A 24,966-nucleotide genomic window follows, 5' to 3' on the forward strand; every position below is an offset into this window, starting at 1 on the left:
TCTTGGACAAATTTCAAAACTCATTCAGAAAAGGGACAAAAGTTAATGTAAAACGTGATGATCAATCAGAGTAAGGAAACAATACCATAAGAGGACAGAGTATCAGATAAATAAAGAAGTCGGGGCAGAAGAAATAAGATATTCAGATTTAATAGAAATATCCAGTCAAGTAGGAGTTTGAGACCAGAAATATATTTAGATCAGTCAATGAAAGCAGGTCCCATTTGTACAGAAGAATCAATAGAGAGTGAGTGAATCAATTGGCTCTAGATTCGTGAACAGTCTGGGAGGCTGAAGCTGATCACTTGTGAGCTGCAATGAAGTATTTGGTGTCTGTCCTGGCAACTGGCCTGCTACTGTCTTTCTTTACAAACTCCATAAACGCTGAAGAAGAGCATGAGATGAAGAAGCTGTGTGGCCGAGACTTTGTCGAAAAACTTCTTCAACTCTGTGTGAGCATGAGAGCTCGCATTTACCATCCCTATGGTGAGTATTGACCTCTCTTGACGATATGAATCAGGTGTATTTTTGAATTTCACTCCTAATGAAGCATACCATGATTTTATTGATCCATGGGGCAGCAAAACACTGATCAGTTTAATTCCATGACTACTCATTTTGCCTAAATGAGGAGGGTGATCACACGCTGGCCTCCTCTCCCTCAACATAGCATCAATTCATTTAAAACCAAGTAAAACTAAGAAACAATACAAATCCAACTTCTACCCACAGCATTTATCCATTTCTTTTGCATGATCTGTATGCTTATCGTTCTTGCCTTGTCAATCCACTCCCTATGCAAAAGAAACACAGAAAGTAAGTGCAGACATGGGCCATTTGGCCCTTTGAGCCTGCCCCATCATTTAATAAGATTATGGCTGAGCATCCAACTCAGTAACCTGTTCCCACTATCTCCAATCATAAAATAATTCCATAGAAGCTGTTTGGGTAACTCAGGCTGTCATATGTAATACCTTACACGGCAATAATAATTTGCATAGAAATGTGCTTCCACTCACCAATACTTTTGCTCCATTAAAGTCATACTTAGATTTCCTCATAAGCAGTCAGTGGTTCCCCCTTCATGAATAATCAATACTTCTCTTTAATTAGGAGCCAGTATATCAGTATTCACAGGGGAATTTGGTCATAATAATTTGCTGGAATTCCTGTCCCATATGTAGATTGCAATTCATTGTCCCCAAGATTTTTTTGTCAATCCAATCCCCATTAATCCTCAGTCAAAGATGGGCCTTATTATTACAATGTGTCAATTGCTAATACTAAACTTGCACTGCCTACTGGTTTGCTTGATAGCTGTGCGTTGTCAGTTGAATGCACTCCTTAATGTCTGAATGTTTCAGCAGGAGGTCCAAATTTGTTTAAACTGGTTGAAGAAAGTCCGATCTAGAAAAACAATGAATGAGGTTCCAACATTGCAGAAAGCAAGCTCCAGGTTTCCCTGATGCTGCAGAGAAAGCCTGGTGGAAGTGGTGGATAAGAGGACTACTTTTCACTGCACCCAGTGATCCTGAATCCTCTTCAGACAAATTCTGTGAAGGCAGCAAAGTAAGCAGCTGGTTGGTGATAGCCAGCAGTCGAAACCCAAGAATCTGAATGAGCACACAAATGTTTCAGGTCAGGTAATCCACCGGAGGAACATAAAGACATAAAAACAGAAGTAAACCATTTAATCTCTCTGTTATTTAACAGTAAAGTAGTTGATCTGTGACGTAACTCCATATACCTGCCTTTGCCCCACGTCCTCTAATACTTGTAGTTTGCAATAATTTATTGAGCTCAGTTTTAAAATTAAAACTTGAAATTGTATCAATTGCAGTCTGCAAAGGAGAATTACAAATTCCCATCACCCTTCACTGAAAGATTTACTTGCTGATTGTGCTGCTGAAATGTCTGGGTTCAGTTTTTTGACAATGTCCCCTAGGCCCAGACTCCCAAATTATGGAGATTGGATGAAACTATCTAATCCCTTTAATATAACGAAAACTGAACAAATCCTTCCTTAAGTTTTTAAATTCTATTGATTACAGTTTCAGTTAGTTTAATTTCTCCTGTGACTTAAACTTTATAGTCTGTGTATTATTTTGATAAATCTATTCTGCACTCCCTCTAAGTTCAATATATCCATCCTAAGGGCTAGTTTCCAGAAATGCTCACAGTGCTCCAGGTGCATTCAAACTGGGGCCTTGTACAGCTAAAAAAATAACTTTTACTCTATTTGTATGCTAATTTTCTAGATACATATGCCACAATAGAAGGTGCATTTATCTTTTTGAAAATTACTGAAAATAAACCAAAAAAAATGAATGACATTGTGGCTGAAGTGGTGGCAGATAACTGAGGCTTTTTTGGATGACTTCTTGCTTTTCTACATTGAAATCCATTTGCCAGTTTTTCCCATTCACTTGATCTATCTATATCCCAACATCTCATTGTAATTTTGCACTTCCATCTACACTAGTTAAAATGCTACCTAGGTACAGTGAACAGTTGAGGTCCCAAAACAGATCCATGCAGCACACCACTATCACATTTTGCTAATCAGAATATCTGCTCATGATTCTTAATTGCTGCATCCTATCACTCAATCGATTTGCTAAACAGATTAATATTTTGCCTTCAATTCCATGAGTTTCAATTTTAATTGAATGTCTGTCATAGGAGCATTATTAAATACCTTCAAAATATTCATACAAATAACATCCAAAGACATTCCCCTGTCCACTATTTAAGTCACTTCTTCAAAAATATTCAAATATAAGGTACCATTTATAAATTCCTGCTGGCTTTCTCTGATCAACTGGAATAGTGAAACAGACAAACAAAGGTTGGACATTTGAAACAAACACATAGAATGCTGGAGAAACTCAGATGGTCTGACAGCAGCTTTCGAGAGAGAAGCAGAGTTGTTTTGAATATATATCCACTAGAGTTTAGAAGAATGAGAAGCCTTCTTATCGGGACATATTCCTGAGGGAATTGAAAAAGCCTATACCAAGAGGGTGCTTCCTCTTGTAGCACAGACTAACAACAGAAAATATGGTTTAAAAGTAAGAGGTCTCTCTTTTAAGACAGAAATGAGAACTTTTTTTGTTATCTCAGAGGGTCATTCAACTGTGGACTTCTCCTCTCCAGAATGCTGCAGAGGATGAATCATTGAATTCATTCAAGATTGAGATAGTTGGATTTTCAACAGACAGGAAGATGAAGTTTTTACCACAAATAGATCGGCCATGATCTTATTGAATAGTTGTGCAGACTTGTAGGGCAGAATGGCCTACTCCTACTACTATCATGTTGCTTTACACTGGAAAATTCTAGGAACAACATAAAATTCCACGTGCAACATCCTGGCCAACTGTTGTCTGGAGGGAAATATTGCAGAAGATTGTGGGTCTCTTCTCAACACCCTTCCATATGATGATTTTTTTTTTCCTTCTTTTAAACAGTGAAGGCATATTTCCTTTACTCCCTCTGTTGATGGGTACTCACTTTTCAAGAACCATGACACTCTGGTGAATCTAAGAAACAGAAGTTAATGCTCTGCAATCTCAAAATGCTACATTCAAAACAGCTGATAGTTTCAATACAGTGGGAGTCATGTGACCAAGCCTCCTTAAAGAGGAGAAGCAGTTATTCCTGAGACAAAGGCTGGCATTGCAGGTAGCCAACAGTCCATGGCCCATTGCTGAGTTAAGTGAAAGTCATCAACACATCTTTTAAGATGGATGTAACTCGTAATTCTATAGTAGAATGGTTTCTCATGCAGATGAACATTTCTATTGCAGGTTATAACAGAATAGTAATCATCTCAGATACATCAGCATATACCTGAGTGTTAATTTTCATTTTTCATTTCACATTTCATTTTCAACTTACTTTGAGAGGTTTCAATAACATTACAGCTGACATCCTTTTAGCCTGCTCACTGTTCTTTTAAAGCAGTCACTAAATTTACATATATAGATATGTATTAAAAACTATTTTCAGTCACTCTGATAACGACAAAATTGTTATTGTTTTCTTGCTTGTTTTAGTTTTGTTGACTCCCTTACCCTGAAGCATTAATCATTTCCTTGAGATTTCTGACATGCTGAACTCTTCCACTCGTGTAGATGCTGACACAAATTAACTGTTTTACGTTTCAGCTCTTTCCTTATTTTCATTCAGAAGAAAGTCATTCTTAGCTACCAAGTAGGCCACATTGCTTCTGGCCATTCTTAATGCAATTGTTAAAGTTTTCTGAAATCCCTTGCAAATTTTCTTTTTTTGAACATGTTTTTGGAGACCTTACTGTCTGTTTTGTTGTCCTTTGCTGTTCTTTGTCTCATTTCTATATTTAAGAATCTATGTTCTGACTGGCAATTTAATTTTTTCTTTCATTTAGTTTGATTGTATCTTTTACTCTTTAGCTGACCATATTTGCTTTTTAATATATAGAGCTCAAACCCTTAAGGTGTAAAATGGTTTTGTTTCAACTTATTTTTTTGAACACCTCACACTGATCTTCTGCAGTTTTAAACATTAAGCATTGCTCAGTTTACCATGGGATATCCCTGTTTCATCACCGATATCAGCCTAAGCTAACCTAATCTTAGCAACTGTTTCATATGTCTCCCTTTCAAACTCTACATTAAGCTCTTTAGCATTTGGTAGATAATTGCTTTATTGAAAAACCATCATGGCACAAGTGCCAAATTTTAATGATACAAATAAAACAAGTCATAAATTTATAGCAAAATTGTAGACCATTGTTAAAATAAAAATAAGGTGCAAAGTAATAACTAACAAAAGAATTGTTTTCAAACCTGAATTTTCACCCCTCTTGCACTGCCCCACATCACCCACCAAGTTTACTTGTTTAAAATTCATTAAATTGCACCATCTATCCTTTTCACTTAAATTCTGAGGGAAAATCAAAAATGAGACAACTTTTAAAATGTGAAAATTAGATTTTCTTTTCTTGACATCAAGAAACTAATTTCTTTTCATTTTCACAATATTCTCCCAACATTCTTACCATTGTTCATACCATTCAGAGGCTGGAAAAATTCCACCCCGTCATTAAATTGAAGCTGACTCCTCAGTAGGCCTGTTACCTGAGAAGAAACCTTTTGGTCTTTAAAAAAACTTTAATTATGCATGTCTGAATCCTTGCCTCGGTCTGCTATAAACGCAAACTGCTGTTTAAGATCTCATTCTGCTAAAAGTTTAGCTGATGGCATCACAACCAGACTCCAGGCTGGACTAACCTTAAGAAACTCATCTCTTTTGAAACCTAGTTTTAGAAGAGACGTTTTAATTTATCCAAAATATGAACAAAGTCCATGCATCAACATCACCTAGCTGAGCTTTTATCAAATTTAAATGCAATGTGTGCGAGTAGGTTCTTGCTTAAGGAGATTATGTTCCTTGTATGTGTAAGAGACAAAAGGGAGAAAGTGATGTGACAAGGGGTAGAAGGTCGAGCACATTACATATCGATTTTTGGTGGGATAATGGGAGATCAGGACAACAAGGGACAATGATTCTTATTTGCTTTTCGGGATATGGATGTTTCAGTATCATCACAGGAACTGCAACAGTCCATGCCAGTGAGGGTCAGGATCCTTTCTCTCCATAACGGGTGAGCAGTTGAATCTTGGGTGACTCAAAACATGTGTAGGCTCATTCAACCCATTATGCAACTTTATGACCTTGGATGTGGCTGGCAGGGTCTGGTGCTATTGCCACCTCCTGCATTGCTGGGGAAAGAGGATGGTCCTCCTTCTGCACCGCCCTGTCCACTTGGACTTCCAGGTCCCTGTCCACAAAAACACGATACTGATGTTCTTTTATCTGACATGCCTTGGCAAATCTCAGAAACGGTGTAATGGCTAGTATCTTGGGTATCGTAAACAGCCAAATGGGTCTTGTGACAAGTAACTCACCTCTTCACTGCCGTAAGCCTGTCCATCATACATAAGGAACAAGCCAGGAGCATGATACTCCTGACTTGCCTGGATGAGCACAACTCCAACAACACTCAAGAAGTTCAATATCATTCAGGACTTCTAAAAGAAACAAAAAGTTAGGTGAATTGGTCATGCTAAATTGCCTGTAATGTTCAGGGATGTGTAGAATAAGTGGGTTACAGGGGAATGGGTCTGGATGGGATGCTCTGAGGTTCAGTGTGTACTCGTGAGGCCAAAGGTCCTGTTTCCACACTGTAGGGATGCTATGATCTTCTATAAAGTATCCTGTTTGTTTCGCACTGCACCACAAATATTTGTTGAAACATTTGGTGCCTCTATCATTATTTCACCTTCTATATTGAGTTAAACCTGTGGTCTTATCCACCATTGGCACCTTGTGTTATCAACCACCTCCACCAGCATTTTGTTCAGAATAACTGTTATTTCAGATAGTTCACTGTCACCAAAACTCCTTTATTTGTGCTTGTCTGATGATCAGTGGTAGATAGTATACCATCGTTGAGTTTTGCTCGCAGAAAAGGCACTGCTGTTAACCAACAAGGTAGTTCATTGCATCATAGCAATAAATACAACTATGTTACAAGTCAGGCATAATTACAAATACTCACTCAAGCTGTACTGAACATATATGCTCCTGCAAAGTCTAGAGCAGAACTCACTTTCTCCATCCACAGACTGTGTGTGTGTGAGTGACATTGGCAGAATGGAGATTAATATACCCTGAATGTTAGTTCCTTCAGGGCCATCATTTTATACAATAGAACCTTTCTTTATTCTTTCCCAACCCTTTGACCTCATAAATTAGAAAAATCCACTATTGGTCTAGCTGCTTATTAAATCCCAAATGCCCATTGCCCTCACCATGCTGTTATCAACTGGCAAGTTAAAAAGGAAAACCTCAAAGCACATACACTATGAAGTGCAGTCTTCAGAGTGGTACTAATCATTTGAATGAAATGGATTTTTTTGAGGATAGCAGAAATGATTAAACTTACCTCCATATTTATTTATCACAACATATCACTTCAGCCACATATCTCTTGCAGCTCAAGATATAAGCTATACAGTATGTAACATAGCACAATTACTCTGTGCAGTTATTATATATAATGTTACCAGGAACCTAATGCAAACCATCAACAACATTAGAATTATTTAATATTCCAATGAGCAATCGATGCTTGCAGAGATAATTGGTTTGTGTTTTTAGGCTGTAATGTCGTAGCTGTATTTCTGCCTCAACTTCCTGTGAGTGCAGCAACCTTGAAGAAAATACAAGATATAACATTGTGACTACTTTGACAGGTTTAATGATGGTTTTGCCTTGTGAATGTAGTTCTTAGCATTTTGAAGGATGCTGATGATTAGTACAGAAAGCAGACACATTCAAAATGAAAATGTATACTTTCCAAGAGTTACTTGCCACCCTTTTGCTCAGTCACTGATGGATTGATGGAAACTGTGTGTGTGCAATCATTGCTAGTTGGCATTTGAAAGATGCAATGCAACTCAAACATTTACAGTTGGTCCAGCCTGTTGACACCTTAAATGGTCATAAACACTGAACAGTGCATTGTTCCCTGGTTGATCCAATAGTGTATTGCATATGGTCATTTCTAATGCTGACTGTTGCCTGAATATGACGCAGAGTCCAGAATATATCTACTTTCTAACGGGCAGATCAGAAGCTAACAGTTGTGAGCAAGGGAAAGAATGTAATACAACATCAACAATCCGTCAATGTAAACAAATGGAGTATTATTTCTGTTGCAGATCCTTTCCAGCCCTCAGCTGATAATTCCGTCTTCAAGGAGAGGATATCCGACAGAAGCAACATTGACCAGCTTGGATCAAATTATGGACAGCACCCATTTTTTAGAGGCCGCAACCACTATGAGCGGACACCAGATGATTTCAATAAGTTTAGCTTTCACCCTGATGGTTACAGAAATATGCATCCTGCCTTTCCACATATGTCACACCATCCAAAATTGAAGGGAAGACAACTGGAAATTAAATGCTGCAAAGTTGGCTGTACCACAAATGAAATACTTCAGAGGTGCAAACAATGAAATAATGTAAACCGTATCTCTGTATTTCTAGAAAATTCTGTACACATGCGTTCAAATCCATTAGATGTTAAGACAGGTAGGGTACATTTTAGGAATTTAAGCTCCTAACAAGATCCTAAATCTACCGACAGTTGGAGTAGGAAATTAGCCTACAGGGGTCAGCAGACACTGCAGGATTTTCTGTTCGTAATGATTGGAAAGATCTGCACAGTTTGACGATCTCACAATAGTTGCTGAAGGGGAAGTTCTATGCAGGGAGCACAATTCATAAAATTCATTCTGAGCTCCATACAAAATAATTCACAAGCATGGGCACTGCCAAGCACTTGTAGTCGCATATAATCTTAAAAAATAAGAAGAAAAATCCAACTATGAATGTTTTATTGTCATCCTGTGTTTTATCAAAAACAATTCTGTTAACAGCTTATTGATGGAGCGTGATCACTGTTTGCTTAGAATGTCTGGACATTTCTCTCTAACATCAGCTGAAGAGATTCAAGGGTCAGAAAAGGGAGGTTGTCCACTACAACAACAACAACTTATCTTTTATGGTGAATTTAAACTGGAAACAAAAGTGTTCCAAGGCATTTCTGGAACAAGAATTGATCCTGAGTGGTAAATGGAAATACTGGGAGGGGTCAGTAATAACTTAACAAACAAGTTGGTTTTAGGAATACTCTTTACAGAAGAAATGGAAACGGAGAAGCAGAGTGACCCTGTGTGTGTGTGGATTTGGCTGTTTTGAAGGTGCATTGCCATGAATGAGGAAAAGGAGAGATAAGAAAGAGGCTTGAGACAGAGGAATAGAGAGCTCGGAGATGATGGGATTTGTAGGGTTGTTGGACACTACAGGTGACAGGGAGTGGCAAGACCATGAAGACATATACCACAAAGAGGGGAGTGATAAATTGGAAGTGTTGGGGGACCAGGACCCAAATTAGTTCAGTGAGATACAGGGTCAATGGACTGACTGCGATTCCTACCTCCTTATCCAGTAAAGTGGGAACAAGGGGGAAATGAAGACTCGGCAAGTCAATTTAGCTGGCAAATGTTTGCATGTCTTATGGTTCTTGAAACTGCAGAAACTACAATTTATGAGGGATAATTCAGGGTATGGCTATCTAAAACAACGTCTGATTCCAGAATCCAAAAAGTGCTGGAAGACATGGGTGAACTGCATCATGTTGAGGGGGGATTTTCAATTTATATCCATTGTGACAGTATAGAGCATTATCTATCCTCTTTTGAAGAAATTAATTTGGAACCATTGTGGCCAGAAGGTTTTAGAAAGTTGCCAACTTTTTTTGCAGAATCTTATAGAAGCAAGGATTTTAAACATGGGAAGTCTTTTGGCTCAAAACCCCCAAGTAAGACTTGCAAAATTTGTATTTCCCTTTAATAAAAACAGAAAGTGCTGAAGACACTTAGCAGGTCTGGCAGCATCTGTAGAGAGAGAAACAGAGGTAAGGTTCAAATCCATAGGCTTTTCTTTGGAACTGGGTTCTAACTGTGAAGGAGTACATGGCACTGAAAACATTTACTTGACTTCTCCCTCCAAAGAGGGTGCTTGACCTGAAGAGTTTCTCTAATATTTTCTGTTTTTATTTTTGTTCTCCTCCCTCTGCAGCATTTTGCTTTTATTTGCATCTCCCATTCCCTGATTGTAGCTGCAGATTACAAGCAAGGAGGCACAAAATAAAACCTCTAAATGTTGGTTGGATGCAGGAACACGGCAGAAAGGAAGCAAAGTGGCAGTTGTGAACACATCATCTGACCTTAATTACTATATAACCAGAGACTCCTGTCTCTAATGGCATGAATGCAAATGCCACTTAGATGAAGATATGTCTGAAAATCAGAACAGGCAGGAGCAAACTGATAGATTAGCACCTCCACCTATTAATGAAAGCAAAATACTGTGAATGCTGGAAATCTGAAACAAATACAGAAAATGCTGGAGAAACTCAGCAGATCTGGGAGAATCTGTGGAGAGAGAAGTAGAGTTAATGTTCAGAGTCCAGGATTCAAAACCTCCACTCATTAGTTTGTATTGGTTCAAGCAGCACTGATGAAATTAAAATCAACACTTGGGAGGCCAGAAAACACATATTTTTGAAATTATTCTCCTATTCTTCTTTACTGAAGTATTTCCTACATATGCCTGAGTAATACAGCTCAGAATGGCCTTTGGAGCAGTCATGGTGCCAGTTATCAGGATTAAGATGTTACAATTTGCAGCAATTAGTTCCAGACAGTAATATGGGTAGGCTTTCCACCAGGTTCTCCTGTTCTCTTAATATTACTTGACCGACCAACAATAATGTTCTGTAAACATATCGGGATTGCTGAAGATAACAGCCTTACATTGTGCTAACAGTCAGGATCTGATTAAAAGCAGCCCAGAAATTTACAATAAAGGGCTTAAATCTCACTGGTCTACTTGCCAAAGCTGTTGTTAACATTTGTGCAGTTTTCCACATATGATAATTAAGGTAATACATTCAAAGGCATTGATAGTCATGTTATCATGTGAATTAAACTAAGGCCACACTTTAAGAACTAATTAAGGCATATCTGAGCAGGACTTCAAATAACTTTGCAAGTGCCAGCAATCCAAGCATGCGTTGATCATTACTGATTAAAACAGGGATAAAGTGTGCTCAAAAAGAACTGGGTATTAAATGAATGTTTCAGATAGCCCAGATGGTACAAGATATCACATTGAATAGGTTAATTACTTCAATAAAGCATCACTCTACAAATGTTTCTATCTTGTGCTATAAGTGTCATTGGTCAATATGTGTATAATCATGAAATTCCACTTTAATTGTAATCAGTTCAATCATCATATAAATACATGGAACATATTGGGTTTGGATGCAAAATCAGGCTCCCTAAAATACGTCCAACAATGGGATTATAATTCAAATCATTATAAGAACAAAGCCATTCAGAGCCAATGAAAGGTCAAGTGTGTTATTTTTTTAAAAGGTATCTATTGTCTCAGCACCAGGAAAATTAAGATAATTGCCTATGATAATTGGTCTATGAATAGAAAAATACATTTATAGGCCAAAATTTGTGGAGAGGTGTGAAGATTGAGTTGGGAAACTTCCTGACCAGGCTGACCCATTTCCTTTTATGAGGACTTCTGCTCACCATATTTTCATCTTGGTGAGAGACGGGGCAAAGGCAGGAGGGAATTAAGCCTGCTACTGCCTAAAGTAGGCCTAATATAACATCAGAGACAGGGAAGAATGCTTACATCTGTTTACTCTGATCTGGCTCAGTGTTATTGAAAAATGTCAAACCCTCACCATTTTCCTCCATCCACCTCATTATTCCTCTCAAGCCCACCCCCATGGCATCTCCATGCTCCTGATACAGGTGAAGTCACCAGAGTTTGAGCAGATTATTGGGCTGCTCTCTCACCACAACTGTTGGTGGTTTAACTTGAGGGTCACCATGCCACAGGCAAGGACGAGGATGAGAACGAAAACCCTTCATTGGAATCTGTTTTGTGCGGGATTTGAAGCCACGTTATTGGTCTCACTCTACATTGCAAACCAGCCATTCAGCCAACTGAGCAAACCAACTCCATGATACCTGTATGACAGCTCAATTTCCCCCATCTTTCTCATTGTGCACTCTCTGTAGCTATTCACTTGGTATCCACTAGGGGCAGATATCATGATATCTTAGAAGTGGATACTAGTAACAAATAAACTTCTTAAAATTTAATGGAGCTATCAATTTCAAAAAGACTTCATACTTAAAAAAAGTCCTATCCCTGCAGTCCATCTAAAAACTGTAAATTTTCTGAAGTGTTGATCTGTTATAAGACAAATGCCACTTCCAGCATCGAAGGTTTTTAGCTGCTGAAAACTATTTATCGAATTGTGAACACAGCCCTACCCCTCTTGTTGAGGTAAGTGATTTTGGACAACTTGAAACTCAGCAAAACAGAAATTCACCAGAGATTATTAGACAGCACTTTCCAAACCCACAACCACTTCCATTCAGAAGGACAAGGGCATTAGATACATGGGAACATCACCATGTGCAAGCTCCGCCCCGACCAAAACCACTCACCATCCTGACTTGGGAATATATTGCCACTCCTTCACTGTTGCTGGGTCAAAATCCTGGAATTCCCACCTTAAGGGCATTGAGGGTCAACCTAAAGCACATGGACTGCAGCAGTTGAAGAAGACAACCCATCACTACTTTCTCAAGGGCAGCTAGTCATGGGCAATAAATGTTGGCTAGCCAGAGATACCCATGTCTCATGAATGTATTAAAATAACATAGTAGCTCCAGATATTAGCATAAAGCCTACCAAATGTCAAAAATAGCATCCATTGAAACTGAAATGCCAGATGGCCTTATTTGTAAGTGACAGCAACTATTTGCATTTCCAAGAGGTTTGATACCATCTGGGACAGAGTAGCAAAAAGCATCCACAAGCATCCAACTATTCTATCACCAGAGCTCAGGGGCAGCAGTGCATATTATTTGCAAGATGCGCTGCAGAAATTCACCAAAGTCCCTGAGACAGCACCTTCCAAACACAAGGCCACTTCCATGTAAAAGGACTAGGTAGATTGGAACACCACTACCTGCAAGTTCCACTCCAAGCCACTCACCATCCTAACTTGGAGTTAGGGAAATTAATGATGGAGAATAAGGAAATGGAGAATGAATTGCACAGATATTTTGCCTTCTGCTGTAGAAGGTAAAAATAACATTGCAGAAATAACTAAAAATTAAGAGACGAAAGAAAGTCACAGATTGCACGGTGGCTCAGTGGTTAACAGGTTGCCTCACAGCGTAGGGACCAGGATTCAATTCCAGCCTTAGGTGATTGTCTGTGTGATGTTTGCATGCTCTCCTTGTTTCTGCTGGGTACTCCAGTTTACTGCCACAGTGCAAAGGTAGCAGGTTAGGTGCATTAGCCATGGTAAATTACTCATAGTGTCCACTGATGTGTAGGTGAGGTAGGTTAACCATGGTAAAGGTAGGTTTGTGGGGTTAGTGCAACGGGCTGGTTCTGGGTGAGATACTGTTCGGAGGGTCGGTACACACTTGATGCCAATCAACCTTCTCCTGCACTGCAGGGATTTTAAGTGATGGAGGATCATAAAACAACTTTAATCACCAGGGAAAAAATATTGAGGAACTTATTAAAATTAAAAGTTGACAAGTCCTCAAATCCTGCTAATAGATGAATTGGTCTCAATTTTTCAAAATTCCCTAGATTCCTGAATGATACCAACCATTGCTCTTTGTTCAATTTTAGAGTCAACTTGTATTTGTGAAAGGGAAATCATGTTTAACTACTTAATTAGAGTTCTTCGAGGTTGTGACAAGCAACATTGATAAACGGTAACCTATGGATGTCCTATAATTTGATATTCTGAAGGCATTAGGTAAGTGTTACATCAAAGATACTAAAACTATATAAGAGCTCATTGGCAAGGAACAACACATTGGAAGGATTGAGGATTGGTTAGCTAACATGAAACAGAGAGTAGGCATAAATCGGAGCATTTTGAGGTTGGCAAAATGTAATGCATGCAATGCTACTAGCATTAGGCCTCAACTATTTATAATCTTTATCAATTATTTGGATGAAGGGTTCAAACATATTATTGCTGAATTTGCTGATGACACAAAAATGGGTAGGAAAGTAAATTAGACAGAGGACATAAGGAGACTGCAAAGGAAATATAAATGGTTTAAGCAAGTGAAAAATTATTGACTATAATGTGGGAAATTGAGAGCGTATCCACTTTGGCAGGAAGAATACGATAATGGAATATTCTTATTATCTGGGGGGGGCTCCACAAATATCCCCATTTTTAATGAGAGGATAGCACAGCAGAACAGTACAAAGGGAAAACCGAAGAATTTAAAAATAATTTTCAACCAGAAGTGCTGAGTATTTGTTACATCTCAACCTCCTCTGAAGATCCCCAACATCATAAATGCCAGTCTTCAGCCAATTTGATTCACTCCACATGATATGATATCAAAAATGACTGACAATACTGGGTATTGCAAACAGATGGGTCCTGACAATATTTTGATGAAAGGTGTTATTGATAGTGTTATCAAACAGTGCTTGCTTAGCAATCATCTGTTCACTCACTCTCTGTTTGGGTTCCACCAAGACTACTTGGCTCCTGACCTCATTGCAGCCTTTGCCTAAACATGGAAGAAAGAACAGAATTCCAGACATGATGTGATAATAACTGCTCTTGATATTATTTGGCCAAGAATTACATCAAGGAGCCCTACAAAAAACTCGAGTCAAACAGAAATTGGAAAAGCTCTGTGCTGGTTGGGTATCTGGTACATAGGAAGATGGTTGTGATTGTCAGAGGTCAGTCATCTCATCTCTAAGACATCATTTCAGGAATTCCTGAAGGTAGCGTCCTAGGCCCAATCATTTTCAGCTGCTTTATCAATGATCTTCCTCACTTCATAACATCAAGAAATGATGATGTTGTCTGATTATTGCACAATTTTCAGCACTATTCAAGACTTCTCAGATACTGAAGCAACCCAAATACAAAGCTTGGGCTGACAATCAGCAAGTAGCATTCGTGTCACACAAGTGCAAGGTTCTGACCATCTCCAACAAGAGATAATCATTTGAAATTCAGTGAGTCTCCCATCACTTAATTTTCCCACTATAAACATCCTTGGAGTTACTATTATTGAGAAATTGAACTGGACTCACCATTCAAATGCAATGATTACAAGAACAGGTGAGAGGCGAGGAATACTGCAGCAGTTAACTCATCTCCTGACTCCCCAGAGAAAATCCATCATCTACAAGGCACAAGTCAGGAATGTAATGGAATATTCTACACCTGCCTCTCCAATGGCACTCAAGAAGCTTGACACTCATCCAGAAAAGGAGCCGCTTGATTGGCACCATTTTAACAAACATTTACTTCCTCTACCACTGATGCACAGTTGCAGCAGTGCGCATCAACTACAAAATGCACTGTAGAAATTCACCAAGACTCCTTAGATAGTACCTTTCAAACTCACAACCACTACCATTTAGAAAGACAAGGGCCGAAGATGCATGGGGATAACACCACTTGCAAGTACATCTCCAAGCCATTCACCATCCTGGACCTCACTTTCTAACACCATCGTGGGTCTCCCTACACTAAATGGACTAAAGCAGTTCAAGAAGTAAGTTCACCATCATCTCCTTCAGGGCAATTAATGCTGGACAATAAATGTTCGCCCAGAAAGTGAAGCCCACATCCACTGGAAATATATAAAAGTCAAGAGTTTTCAGAATGCAATGGTGGAGTGGGATCTGGATGTCCTGGTACATGAATCACAAAAGGGTAGTATGCAGATACTACACATGGTTAGGAAGGGAAATGGAATATTGCCATAATTGCAAGGAGAGTGAAATATAAACATAAGAATATTTCAATACTGTTGTACAGTGCATTGGTGACACCATATTTGGAGTACTGTGTATAGTTTTGGCCTCTTTATTTAAGAAAGGGCTACTTAGGAGCAGTTCAGAGTATGTTCACTCAACTCATTCCTGAGATGGAGTTGTCTTATGAGGGAATTTTGATTGGGCTGGGTACGAGGAATGAGAGGTGATCTTATTGAAACATACAAGATCCTGAAGTATCTTGAAAGGGTGGATGCTGAAAAGATGCTTCACCAAATGGAGAGAGGCAACACTGGGGAATACAGTTTAAAAGAAAGCAGCCTCCCATTTAAGATAGAGATGAGTTTTATTTTCTCTTAGAGGGCCACCAGTTTGTAGAACTCTGCCCAGAGAATGATGCAGGGGCTGAGTCATTAAATATTTTAAGGCTAAGTGTTCTGACCTCAACAGACAGGAGTCTGTCAGAATGTATTCTTTATTGTAATGTCAGAAATATGGCTTCCTGCAGTTTGTGTGCCTCATGGTAGAAATTACATACCTACAGCAGATCAGAGAAGTCATTTGTACATCATAGCATTTCAAAGCAAATATTCCTCTTTTTATGCAAAGAAAGGAAGAAATCGTATGCTTTATCATCTACATGTTTAGTTACCCAGTTTATCGAATACATAAATGGTACTGTTTTCATACATGAACTGTTTGTTATTCTTATCAGACTCTGCAAATGCATTACATAAATAATGTTTCAATCACGCTGGTTTCTTAATGGCATGCAGACAATTATTCATGTTGTGTTGTTGTTGTTCATATTGGTGATGCTCCTTTACTGGAGAGTGTCATTCCCATGTAATTTGTTGTTTCTGAGTAACCATTGCTTTTCCACTTCTGATATTAGGGTTGCTGTAGACCTCTGAGTCTGATGGTTGACCTGTAGACTATGCAGGTGATGAGTTCACATCTTCCTAATCAGTTGCCCAGAGATGAAGAGTATCTTCTCCAGTTGTGTGCATGTATCTGCAGTTGTGATGGCATATCAGGGTCACTAGTTTATGGAACTGCTTTCCCAGAGAGTGATGGAGGCCAAGTCACTTTCACAACGTACAATTGAGGTGCTTTATGCGGGCTCCAAGTTGGAGACCCTTATTTTTTCTGATATATGTTAATGCTCTAGACCTTGGTGTGCAGGTGACAATTTCAAAATTTGCAGATGACACAATACTTGGAAGAATTGTAAACTGAGGAGGAAAGTATAGAACTCCAAAAGGTCATTGGTAAGTTGGATGAATGGGTCAGAAGGTTCAATGTAGAGAACTGTGAAGTGATACATTCTGTAAGAAAAGATTGAAGACCACATAAAAAAAGAAGTACAAATCCAAAGATGGTGCAGGAGCAGAGGGACTTGGGTACATATGTGTACAGATTATTGAAGGTGGTATGACAGAAACTGCAGTTAATAAAGCATTCAGCTTTATTGTTAGGGATATAGAGTAGAAGAGTAAGGAGGTTATTTTGAACTTGTATAAGACGCTTGATAGACCTCAGCTGGTGTATTATGTACAGTTCTGAGTGCCACATTATAGGCACATTTGAACACATTGGAGACAGTGGAGAAGAAATTTGTAAGAATAGTGCCAGGGATGAGGAACTTCATTTAAGGGGATATGTTGAAGAAATTCGAACTGTCCTCTTTGGAGGAATGAAGACTAAAAGGAGATTTGATATCATTGTTCAAATCATGAGTGAATCAGATTGAGTAGATAGTGAGCAACTGTTCTGTACATAAAAGGAACAAGAATGAATGAGCATAGATCCATAGTGATTTGCGAAAGAAGCAAATGTGATGTGGGAAAAAAAATCACTTAGCATGTCGTTACGATATGGAATGCGCTGCCTGGAAGTGTAGTGGAGGTAGGTCCAATTGAGATATTCAAAAGCATTGGACAATTAATTTGGACAAATAATGTGCAATAGTATTGGGAAATACAGGAGATTGGCACAAGGTAATGATGATCATTTGAAGAGCTTACGCAGCTGATGTGGTGTGAAGATGCCATTGTTGGACAGGGGTGAACAAAGCCAGAAGTCACACACACCAGGTTATAGTACAACAGGTTTATTTGAACTCACATGCTTTCGGAGCTCTGCTCTTTTGTCGGGTGAAGTGTGAAAAACTGAAGAAGGAGCAGTGCTCTAAAAACTTGTAATTTCAAGTGAACCTGTTGGACCATAACCTGGTGTTGTGTGACTTCTGACATAGCTGATCTGGTTATGGAAATGGCAGCTGCTGTTAGTGATGTTGCCGCTCCTAGTTCAATTGGTGTGTAAGTATTGGTATTTCTCTTGGCACTGCTGCTACAGATGTAGCTGTTCTTGTTGCTACGCATCAGAGGTAAGATTACTGCTGCATAGATTAATGACTACCATCATGAGGTTCAAGGTCATTGAAAAGATTTCCAAACAGTGGAAATTGAACATCTGATTCCAGAATGAATCTTTCAAACACAAACCTTTCCCTGAGGCTGACCTCAAGCTTTGCGATTTCACTATTAGCTTCCAACACACCCATTTCACTAAATCACCTCTCCCAACTGGGATCACACCTTGTTCACCCTGTTGAAATGCAGAGAGCTTGAGAAAGCTGCACATTCACTGTTAAAGCCAGAAAACATGATTAAAGTTAAAGTTAATTCCCTGCTTGGGTTAAAATAATGACTTTCCCAACACCTTGTCTGAAGTTCCCCATTAGCTTGCAAAGGGAAGTCTGCGTCAAAACTGCAAATGAGGCAAATCATGACGGAGTCCTTACCTCACGGTATTTTTCAGGGATTTACTCCTAAGCTCGCCTCTCTTTAAATGTTAGAATCCAACTCATAAGCTCTGTTTCTCAGTTCACAGAAGTGGCCTGACCTGATGAGCATTTCCACGTTCTTTTTTGACTTCTGATTTCTAACATCTCCAGTGTTTTGACTTTGTATTTGTCCCAGCTGTTGAGTTTGTAACAATACGGATGCATTGTATCATGTCTAAGATGTTTTATATTAATTTCCCAACTGAATAACAAGGCCAGAGTCCCAGTAAAGGGTCTAGAAGCCTGACCTGACCCCCGACCCCCAATCCCCACACACACACCAAGCAACCTCCCAACAACAGGCAGTGGGACCCTGGGATTGCAGATAGTCTGCAGCAGCCAATAAGCAGCCCGTAACATTTTGGTATGAGTTTCGACCAGGCATTCTTGCCAAGTGGATTTTGAGGAGACAGGTCTGGGCAACAGCTTATGTGTGACATTGCCACTCTGCAATTTTTAGCCCTGTGTGAAAATTGTTTCGATTGTTGGTTATATTAAGGATCAAAAACTTATATTTTGCTTTCAGTTTAAAGTGAATTAGAGGTTATTTATTTTCAGATTGTTTTATCATGCCTGCCTGTGCTTACAAATACTGCTGGAGCTTTTAACACAGTTCAGAGGCTTTTAAAAGCTCGGAAGACCTGAGGTTACTAAAATGTGTGAATAAAGCTGATCTTAGGGCTGCAGACATTCAAACTTGTGCATTTAACAAAAGATTCAGTTTTATAGTTTCACAGAGAGACAGAGTTCTATTAAATTGGGTAGGAACAATTAGCTCTACTTGAAGTAGGAGATAGTAAGAACTGCAGATACTGGAGTCACAGGTAACACAGTGTGGAGCTGGAGGCTCTGAAAAATCTGAAAAATAGTCCTGACCTGAAACATCAACTTGAAATAGGTTTCTTTTAAAAATTATTTTTCTAATCAACCTGCTCTGATGTTATTATACACCTTTGGAACAGGTGGAACTTGAACCCAAGCCTTCTGGTCAATGGGTAGGGACATTATCATTGTGTCACAAGAGGGCCTTATCAGGAGTTTTTTTTAAATTAAACCTATTCTTGTAATCAACCTGTTCAAAGATAGTATTACACACTTCTGCAACAGATTGGACTTAAACTTGGTCCTCCCAGTCCAGGGATAGGGAAACTACCACTGCACCACAGGAAGGCTCCACCATGAGGTTATACTAATAGGGATAGACCATTGGCTTCAGTTGTGCCCTGTACAGTCAGACCCAGAATAAAAAGGAACTGCCTTTTAGCATCTGAGTATTTTTAGAAAGCTACTGGAGTGGAATTCACTGTAAAAAAAAAGGTGAGTTAAATCTGTGGGGTTGAATTTAAGTAGAAGTGTATGTTGTTTAGATTCATTGCCTATTTGTTGAATATACTTATTTAGCCATTTTTGTTTGTGTTTCTTTTGATCAAGTTTGTATAGGAAAGATTCTTTTGGTATTTCAATTTAACACTGGAGTTCAGTTACTTATTTTCTTACCCTTGGTTCTTCTGTGCATTATCTTATTTAAATTAATACGGTCTATAAAGCTAGATCCTAAAACTTATAATATTTGTCCATTATTCTCATTACTGGGATTGTAATACTTGTTTTCAGAAATATTGTTTCCCATCCACAATGTCAGGGCTTTTTAAAGGAATTATCAACTAATTTCAGATCAGTTGTTAATTGATTTCTACTGGTTTTGTCTGACTATGTAGAAGCACAGCCTGTGGAGTTGGTTAAACTTGGTAAAGTTGACAGGGAGAGATACTGTATGTGGAGAAGACCTCAGTTAATGACTTCAAGGATTCTGGTCAGACCAATTATACTATGACTGCTGTATTACCATCCCTAACTTGGTCTGCTACATGAAAGCAAGATGGAGCAAAGGCAGTGAAGAAGGGGAGAAGCAGATTGCAAAAGGATGAGGAAGAGGAATGAAATAAGAGCTCTCAGCAAGATGTATTATGTTCCATGCCATTTCCCCTAACCTCAACACAAATCAGTGACAGTGTCCATATCCTTCGTGCCACATGAAGACGGCTGTGCATGAAAAGGACAATTGATTTCATACCTGGCTCATGTTTCCCACTTTCAACTTACTCTAACACTTCTGAAGTATTCTCATCTCCCTTCTTTTCTTACTGATTACCTGCAATAAATTTGGTATATTTCATAAATGTTCATACAGGACATATCTGAAGCCTGTAACCTTCTGGATGACCATTTACAATGATATAAGATTGTTGACAATTCAATTTGGATGCCTACACTGGAACCTTGAAACTGGGCAGTAACAATTATCCATGTACTGCAAAAGGAGACCAGGCAGAAGACCCAAATAGAACAGGCAACAGAATGTCTTCAAAATATTCTACAAAAAGTTAAAATCTTGATTTTACGTATTTATTTGATTTATGTTGAAAAAAATCTTAAGTTATAGGAAACGTTATTCAATGCAAACATAGTTACACCTCAGTGTGTGATGGTGGTGATAGGTGGAAACTGGGTGGGTCACTAATCAAGTGGGAGCAGTGGTCTCTCAGTCTCTTGTGATAAGGGCAGGTCTTGATGGAGTCATTGGCTATAAAGAGGGTTAGGGCCATGAATTGGTTAATGTGTGTAAAGTAGCACCTGAAGAGTTACAGGTTTTGTTGGATATAGAGACTTGGCAAAGGAGGTGAGAGATAAGCTGCATGGCACAGGAACAGACTGAAATTGTCAGTCCTGTTTGTGGGACTTGTGGAGGAGATGGAATGAGCCTCTTTGATTTGGGAGCAATGATGGTTCAGAGGCTTTGGAGGAAGATCTCCAAGAATAAGTTATAGATGATGTAGGAGATGATTTTGTCAAACAAAGAACACACTGCAGCTGTTGGAAATCTGAAACAAAAACATGGAGGTGCTGGAGAAACACAGTAGGTTTTGTAGCAAATGCAAAGAGGGAAACAGAGTTAATATTTCAAATCCAATGAGACACTTCTTCGGAACATCAAACGATGGATTGCTGTTCAGTAATCAGGTTGTGTTCAGGGGAAATAGACTCAGAAAATCCTTGAGAAACCCAGAAGGTCTGGCAGCATCAGTGGAGAGAGAAGCAGAGTTAATGTTTTGAGTCCAATATGATTCTTCTTCACTGAGTTCTGAAGAAGAGTCTTATCGGATTTAGATGTAAACTCCATTTCTTTCTGCACAGATGCTAACAGACTTGCTGAGTTTCTAGACCATAGAACATAGAACAGTACAGCACAGTACAGGCCCTTCGGCCCATGATGTTGTGCCGAACTTTTACCCGAAACCTAAGGTCTATCTAACCTCCACCGCTACCTTATGCTATCATCCATATGCCTATCTAATAGCCACTTAAATGCTCCTAATGAGGCCGACTCCACTACCCTCTCCGGCAATGCATTCTACGCCCCTACCACTCTCTGAGCAAAGAATCTACCTCTGACATCTCCCCTATATCTACCTCCTTTCACTTTAAAACTATGTCCCCTCATAAAAGCGACCTCCACCCTAGGAAAAAGTCTCTGGCTGTCTACTCTATCTATACCTCTGATCATTTTGTACACCTCTATCAAGTCACCTCTCATCCTTCGTCGTTCTAAAGAGAAAAGCCCTAGCTCTCTCACCTTTCCTCGTAAGACCTTCCCTACATTCCAGGCAACATCCTGGTAAATCTCCTCTGCACCTTTTCCAACGCTTCCACATCTTTCCTGTAATGAGATGACCAGAACTGGACACAATACTCCAGATGTGGCTGAACCAGGCTTTTGTATAGCTGGAGGATAACTTCACGGCTCTTGAACTCAATCCCTCTATTAATGAAAGCTAACGCACCATACGCCTTCTTAACAACTCTATCCACCTGGGTGGCAGCTTTCAGGGAACTGTGAACATGAATCCCAAGATCCCTCTGCTCCTCCACACTGCCAAGAATCTTTCCATTAACCCTGTATTCTGCTTTCAAGTCCGTCCTTCCAAAATGAATCACCTCACACTTTTCAGGGTTAAACTCCATCTGCCACTTCTCAGCCCAGCTCTGCATTCTATCAATGTCCCTTTGTAACCTAGAACAGCCCTCCGCACTGTCCACAACGTGACCCACCTTCGTATCGTCCGCGAACTTGCTAATCCACCCTTCCACTCCTACATCCAAATCATTCACAAAAATTACAAATAGAAGAGGACCCAGAACAGATCCTTGTGGTACACCACTCATAACTAAGCACCATGTTGAATATTTTCCGTCCACTACCACCCTTTGTCTTCTAAGGGTCAGCCAATTCTGAATCCAATCTGCCACATTTCCCTCTATCCCATGCCTCCTTACCTTCTGCATGAGCCTATCATGGGGAACCTTATCAAACGCCTTACTTAAATCCATGTATACCAAATCCACTGCTCCACCTTCATCCATGTGTTTGGTCACCTCTTCAAAGAATTCAATAAGGTTTGTGAGGCATGATCTACCCCTCACAAATCCATACTATCATGAATCAAACTGTGCCTTTCCAAGTGATCATAAATCCTGTCTCTCAGAGCCCTTTCCAATAATTTGCCCACCACTGATGTAAGACTAACTGGTCTGTAATTTCCGGGGTTATCCCTATTCCCTTTTTTGAACAAGGGAATGACGTTTGCCTCTTTCCAATCTTCTGGCACTATACCCGTGGACAGTGAGGACGAAAAGATCATCGCCAAAGGCCCTGCGATCTCATCCCTCGCTTCCCATGGAATCCTTGGATAAATCGCATCAGGACCGGGGGACTTATCTAACTTCAACTTCCTCAGAATTCCTAGCACATCTTCTTTACTAACATCAACCTCCTCTAGCCTACCTGCCTGTTTCACAACGTCCTCCTCTACAACTAGGTCCCTCTCAGTTGTGAATACTGAAGAAAAGCATTCATTAAGGACCTCTCCTACCTCTTTAGGCTCTGTCACAAATTCCCTTTACAATCCTTGATCAGCCCTACCCTTTCTCTGGTCATTCTCTTGTTTTGCACATACGAGTAAAAAGCCTTGGCGTTTTCGTTGATCCTATCTGCCAAGGCTTTCTCATACCCCCTTATGGCTCTCCTAAGCCCTTTCTTCAGCTCCTTCCTGGCTAACTTGTATCCCTCTAGAATCTTTTCCGTTCCTCTTTTCCTAAACCTTACACAAGCCTCCTTCTTCCTCTTAACCAGTCGTTCGACCTTTCTCGAGAACCATGGCTCCCTCACTCGACCGCATCTTCTCTGCCTGCTAGGGACAAACATATCGAGCACATGCAATATGCATTCCTTAAACAATCTCCACATTTCTATCGTGCTCTTCCTTGACAGCATCTGTTCCCAATTTATGTTACCCAGTTCTTGCCTAACTGAATTGTAATTACCCTTCCCCCAATTATAAACTTTACCCTGCTGTATGTACCTATCCTTATCCATGACTATCATGAAAGAAACAGAGTAATGATCACTACCGCCAAAATGCTCTCCTACCAACAGGTCTAACACTTGGCCCGGTTCATTGCCAAGCACCAATTCCAAAGTGGCCTCTCCTCGTGTTGGTCTATCTACATAGTGTGTCAGGAATCCTTCCTGAACGCACTGGACAAAATCCGCTCCATCTAAACTATTACAACTAAAATGTTTCCAATCAATATTTGGAAAGTTGGAGTCACCCATGACTACCACCCTGTGACTTCTGCACCTTTCCAGTATCTGCCTACCAATCCGCTCCTCTACTTCTCTGCAACTATTAGGGGGTCTGTAAAAAAACCCCAAAAAAGTGACTGCTCCTTTCCTGTTCCTGACCTCAACCCAAACTGGCTCTGTAGACATATCATTCTTGAACTGCCTTTCAGTAGCTACTATACTCGCCCAGACGAGCAATGCCACTCCCCCACCTCTTTTTCCACCCTGAGATAACAAGGTGTAGAGCTGGATGAACACAGCAGGCCAAGCAGCATCAGAGGAGCAGAAAGGTTGATGTTTCAGGCCTAAACCCTTCTTCAGAAATGGGGGAAGGGAAGGGGATTCTGAAATAAATAGGGAGAGAGGGGGAGGCGGATAGAAGATGGATAGAGGAGAAGATAGGTGGAGAGGAGACAGACAGGTCAAAGAGGCGGGGATGGAGCCAGTGAAGGTGAGTGCAGGTGGGGAGTTAGGGAGGAGATAGGTCAGTTCAGGGAGGACGGACAGGTCAAGGGGGTGGGATGAGGTTAGTAGGTAGGAGATGGGGGTGGGGCTTGAGGTGGGAGGAGGGGATAGGTGGGAGGAAGGACAGGTTAGGGAGGCGGGGACAAGTTGGGCTGGTTTTGGGATGCGGTAGGGGGAGGGGAGATTTTGAAGCTTGTGAAGTCCACATTGATACCATTGGGCTGTAGTGTTCCCAAGCGGAATATGAGGTGCTATTCCTGCACCCTTCGGATGGCATCGTTGTGGCACTGCAGGAGGCCCAGGATGGACATGTCGTCTGAGGAATAGGAGGGGGTGTTGAAATGGTTCGCGACTGGGAGGTGCAGTTGTTTATTGCGAACCTAGCGTAGGTGTTCTGCAAAGCAGTGCCCGAGCCTCCGGTTGGTTTCCCCGATGTAGAGGAGGCCACAACGGGTACAGCGGATGCA

At 40.1% G+C, this 24,966-nt stretch overlaps 1 protein-coding gene across 1 annotated transcript; it reads left to right on the plus strand.

The window, feature by feature from the left end:
- Nucleotides 1–236: 236 nt before the first annotated feature.
- LOC125482811 (prorelaxin-like) lies at nt 237–8,611 on the plus strand. The gene is made up of 2 exons (XM_048595263.1): nt 237–486; nt 7,770–8,611. The coding sequence occupies exons 1-2, from the start codon at nt 318–320 to the stop codon at nt 8,066–8,068; spliced, it is 468 nt and encodes a 155-aa protein (XP_048451220.1). The 5' UTR covers nt 237–317; the 3' UTR covers nt 8,069–8,611.
- Nucleotides 8,612–24,966: the final 16,355 nt, after the last annotated feature.

Source organism: Rhincodon typus, chromosome 3, assembly GCF_021869965.1.
Source record: "Rhincodon typus isolate 14 chromosome 3, sRhiTyp1.1, whole genome shotgun sequence".
In the NCBI taxonomy this organism is placed as follows: Eukaryota; Metazoa; Chordata; class Chondrichthyes; order Orectolobiformes; family Rhincodontidae; genus Rhincodon; species Rhincodon typus.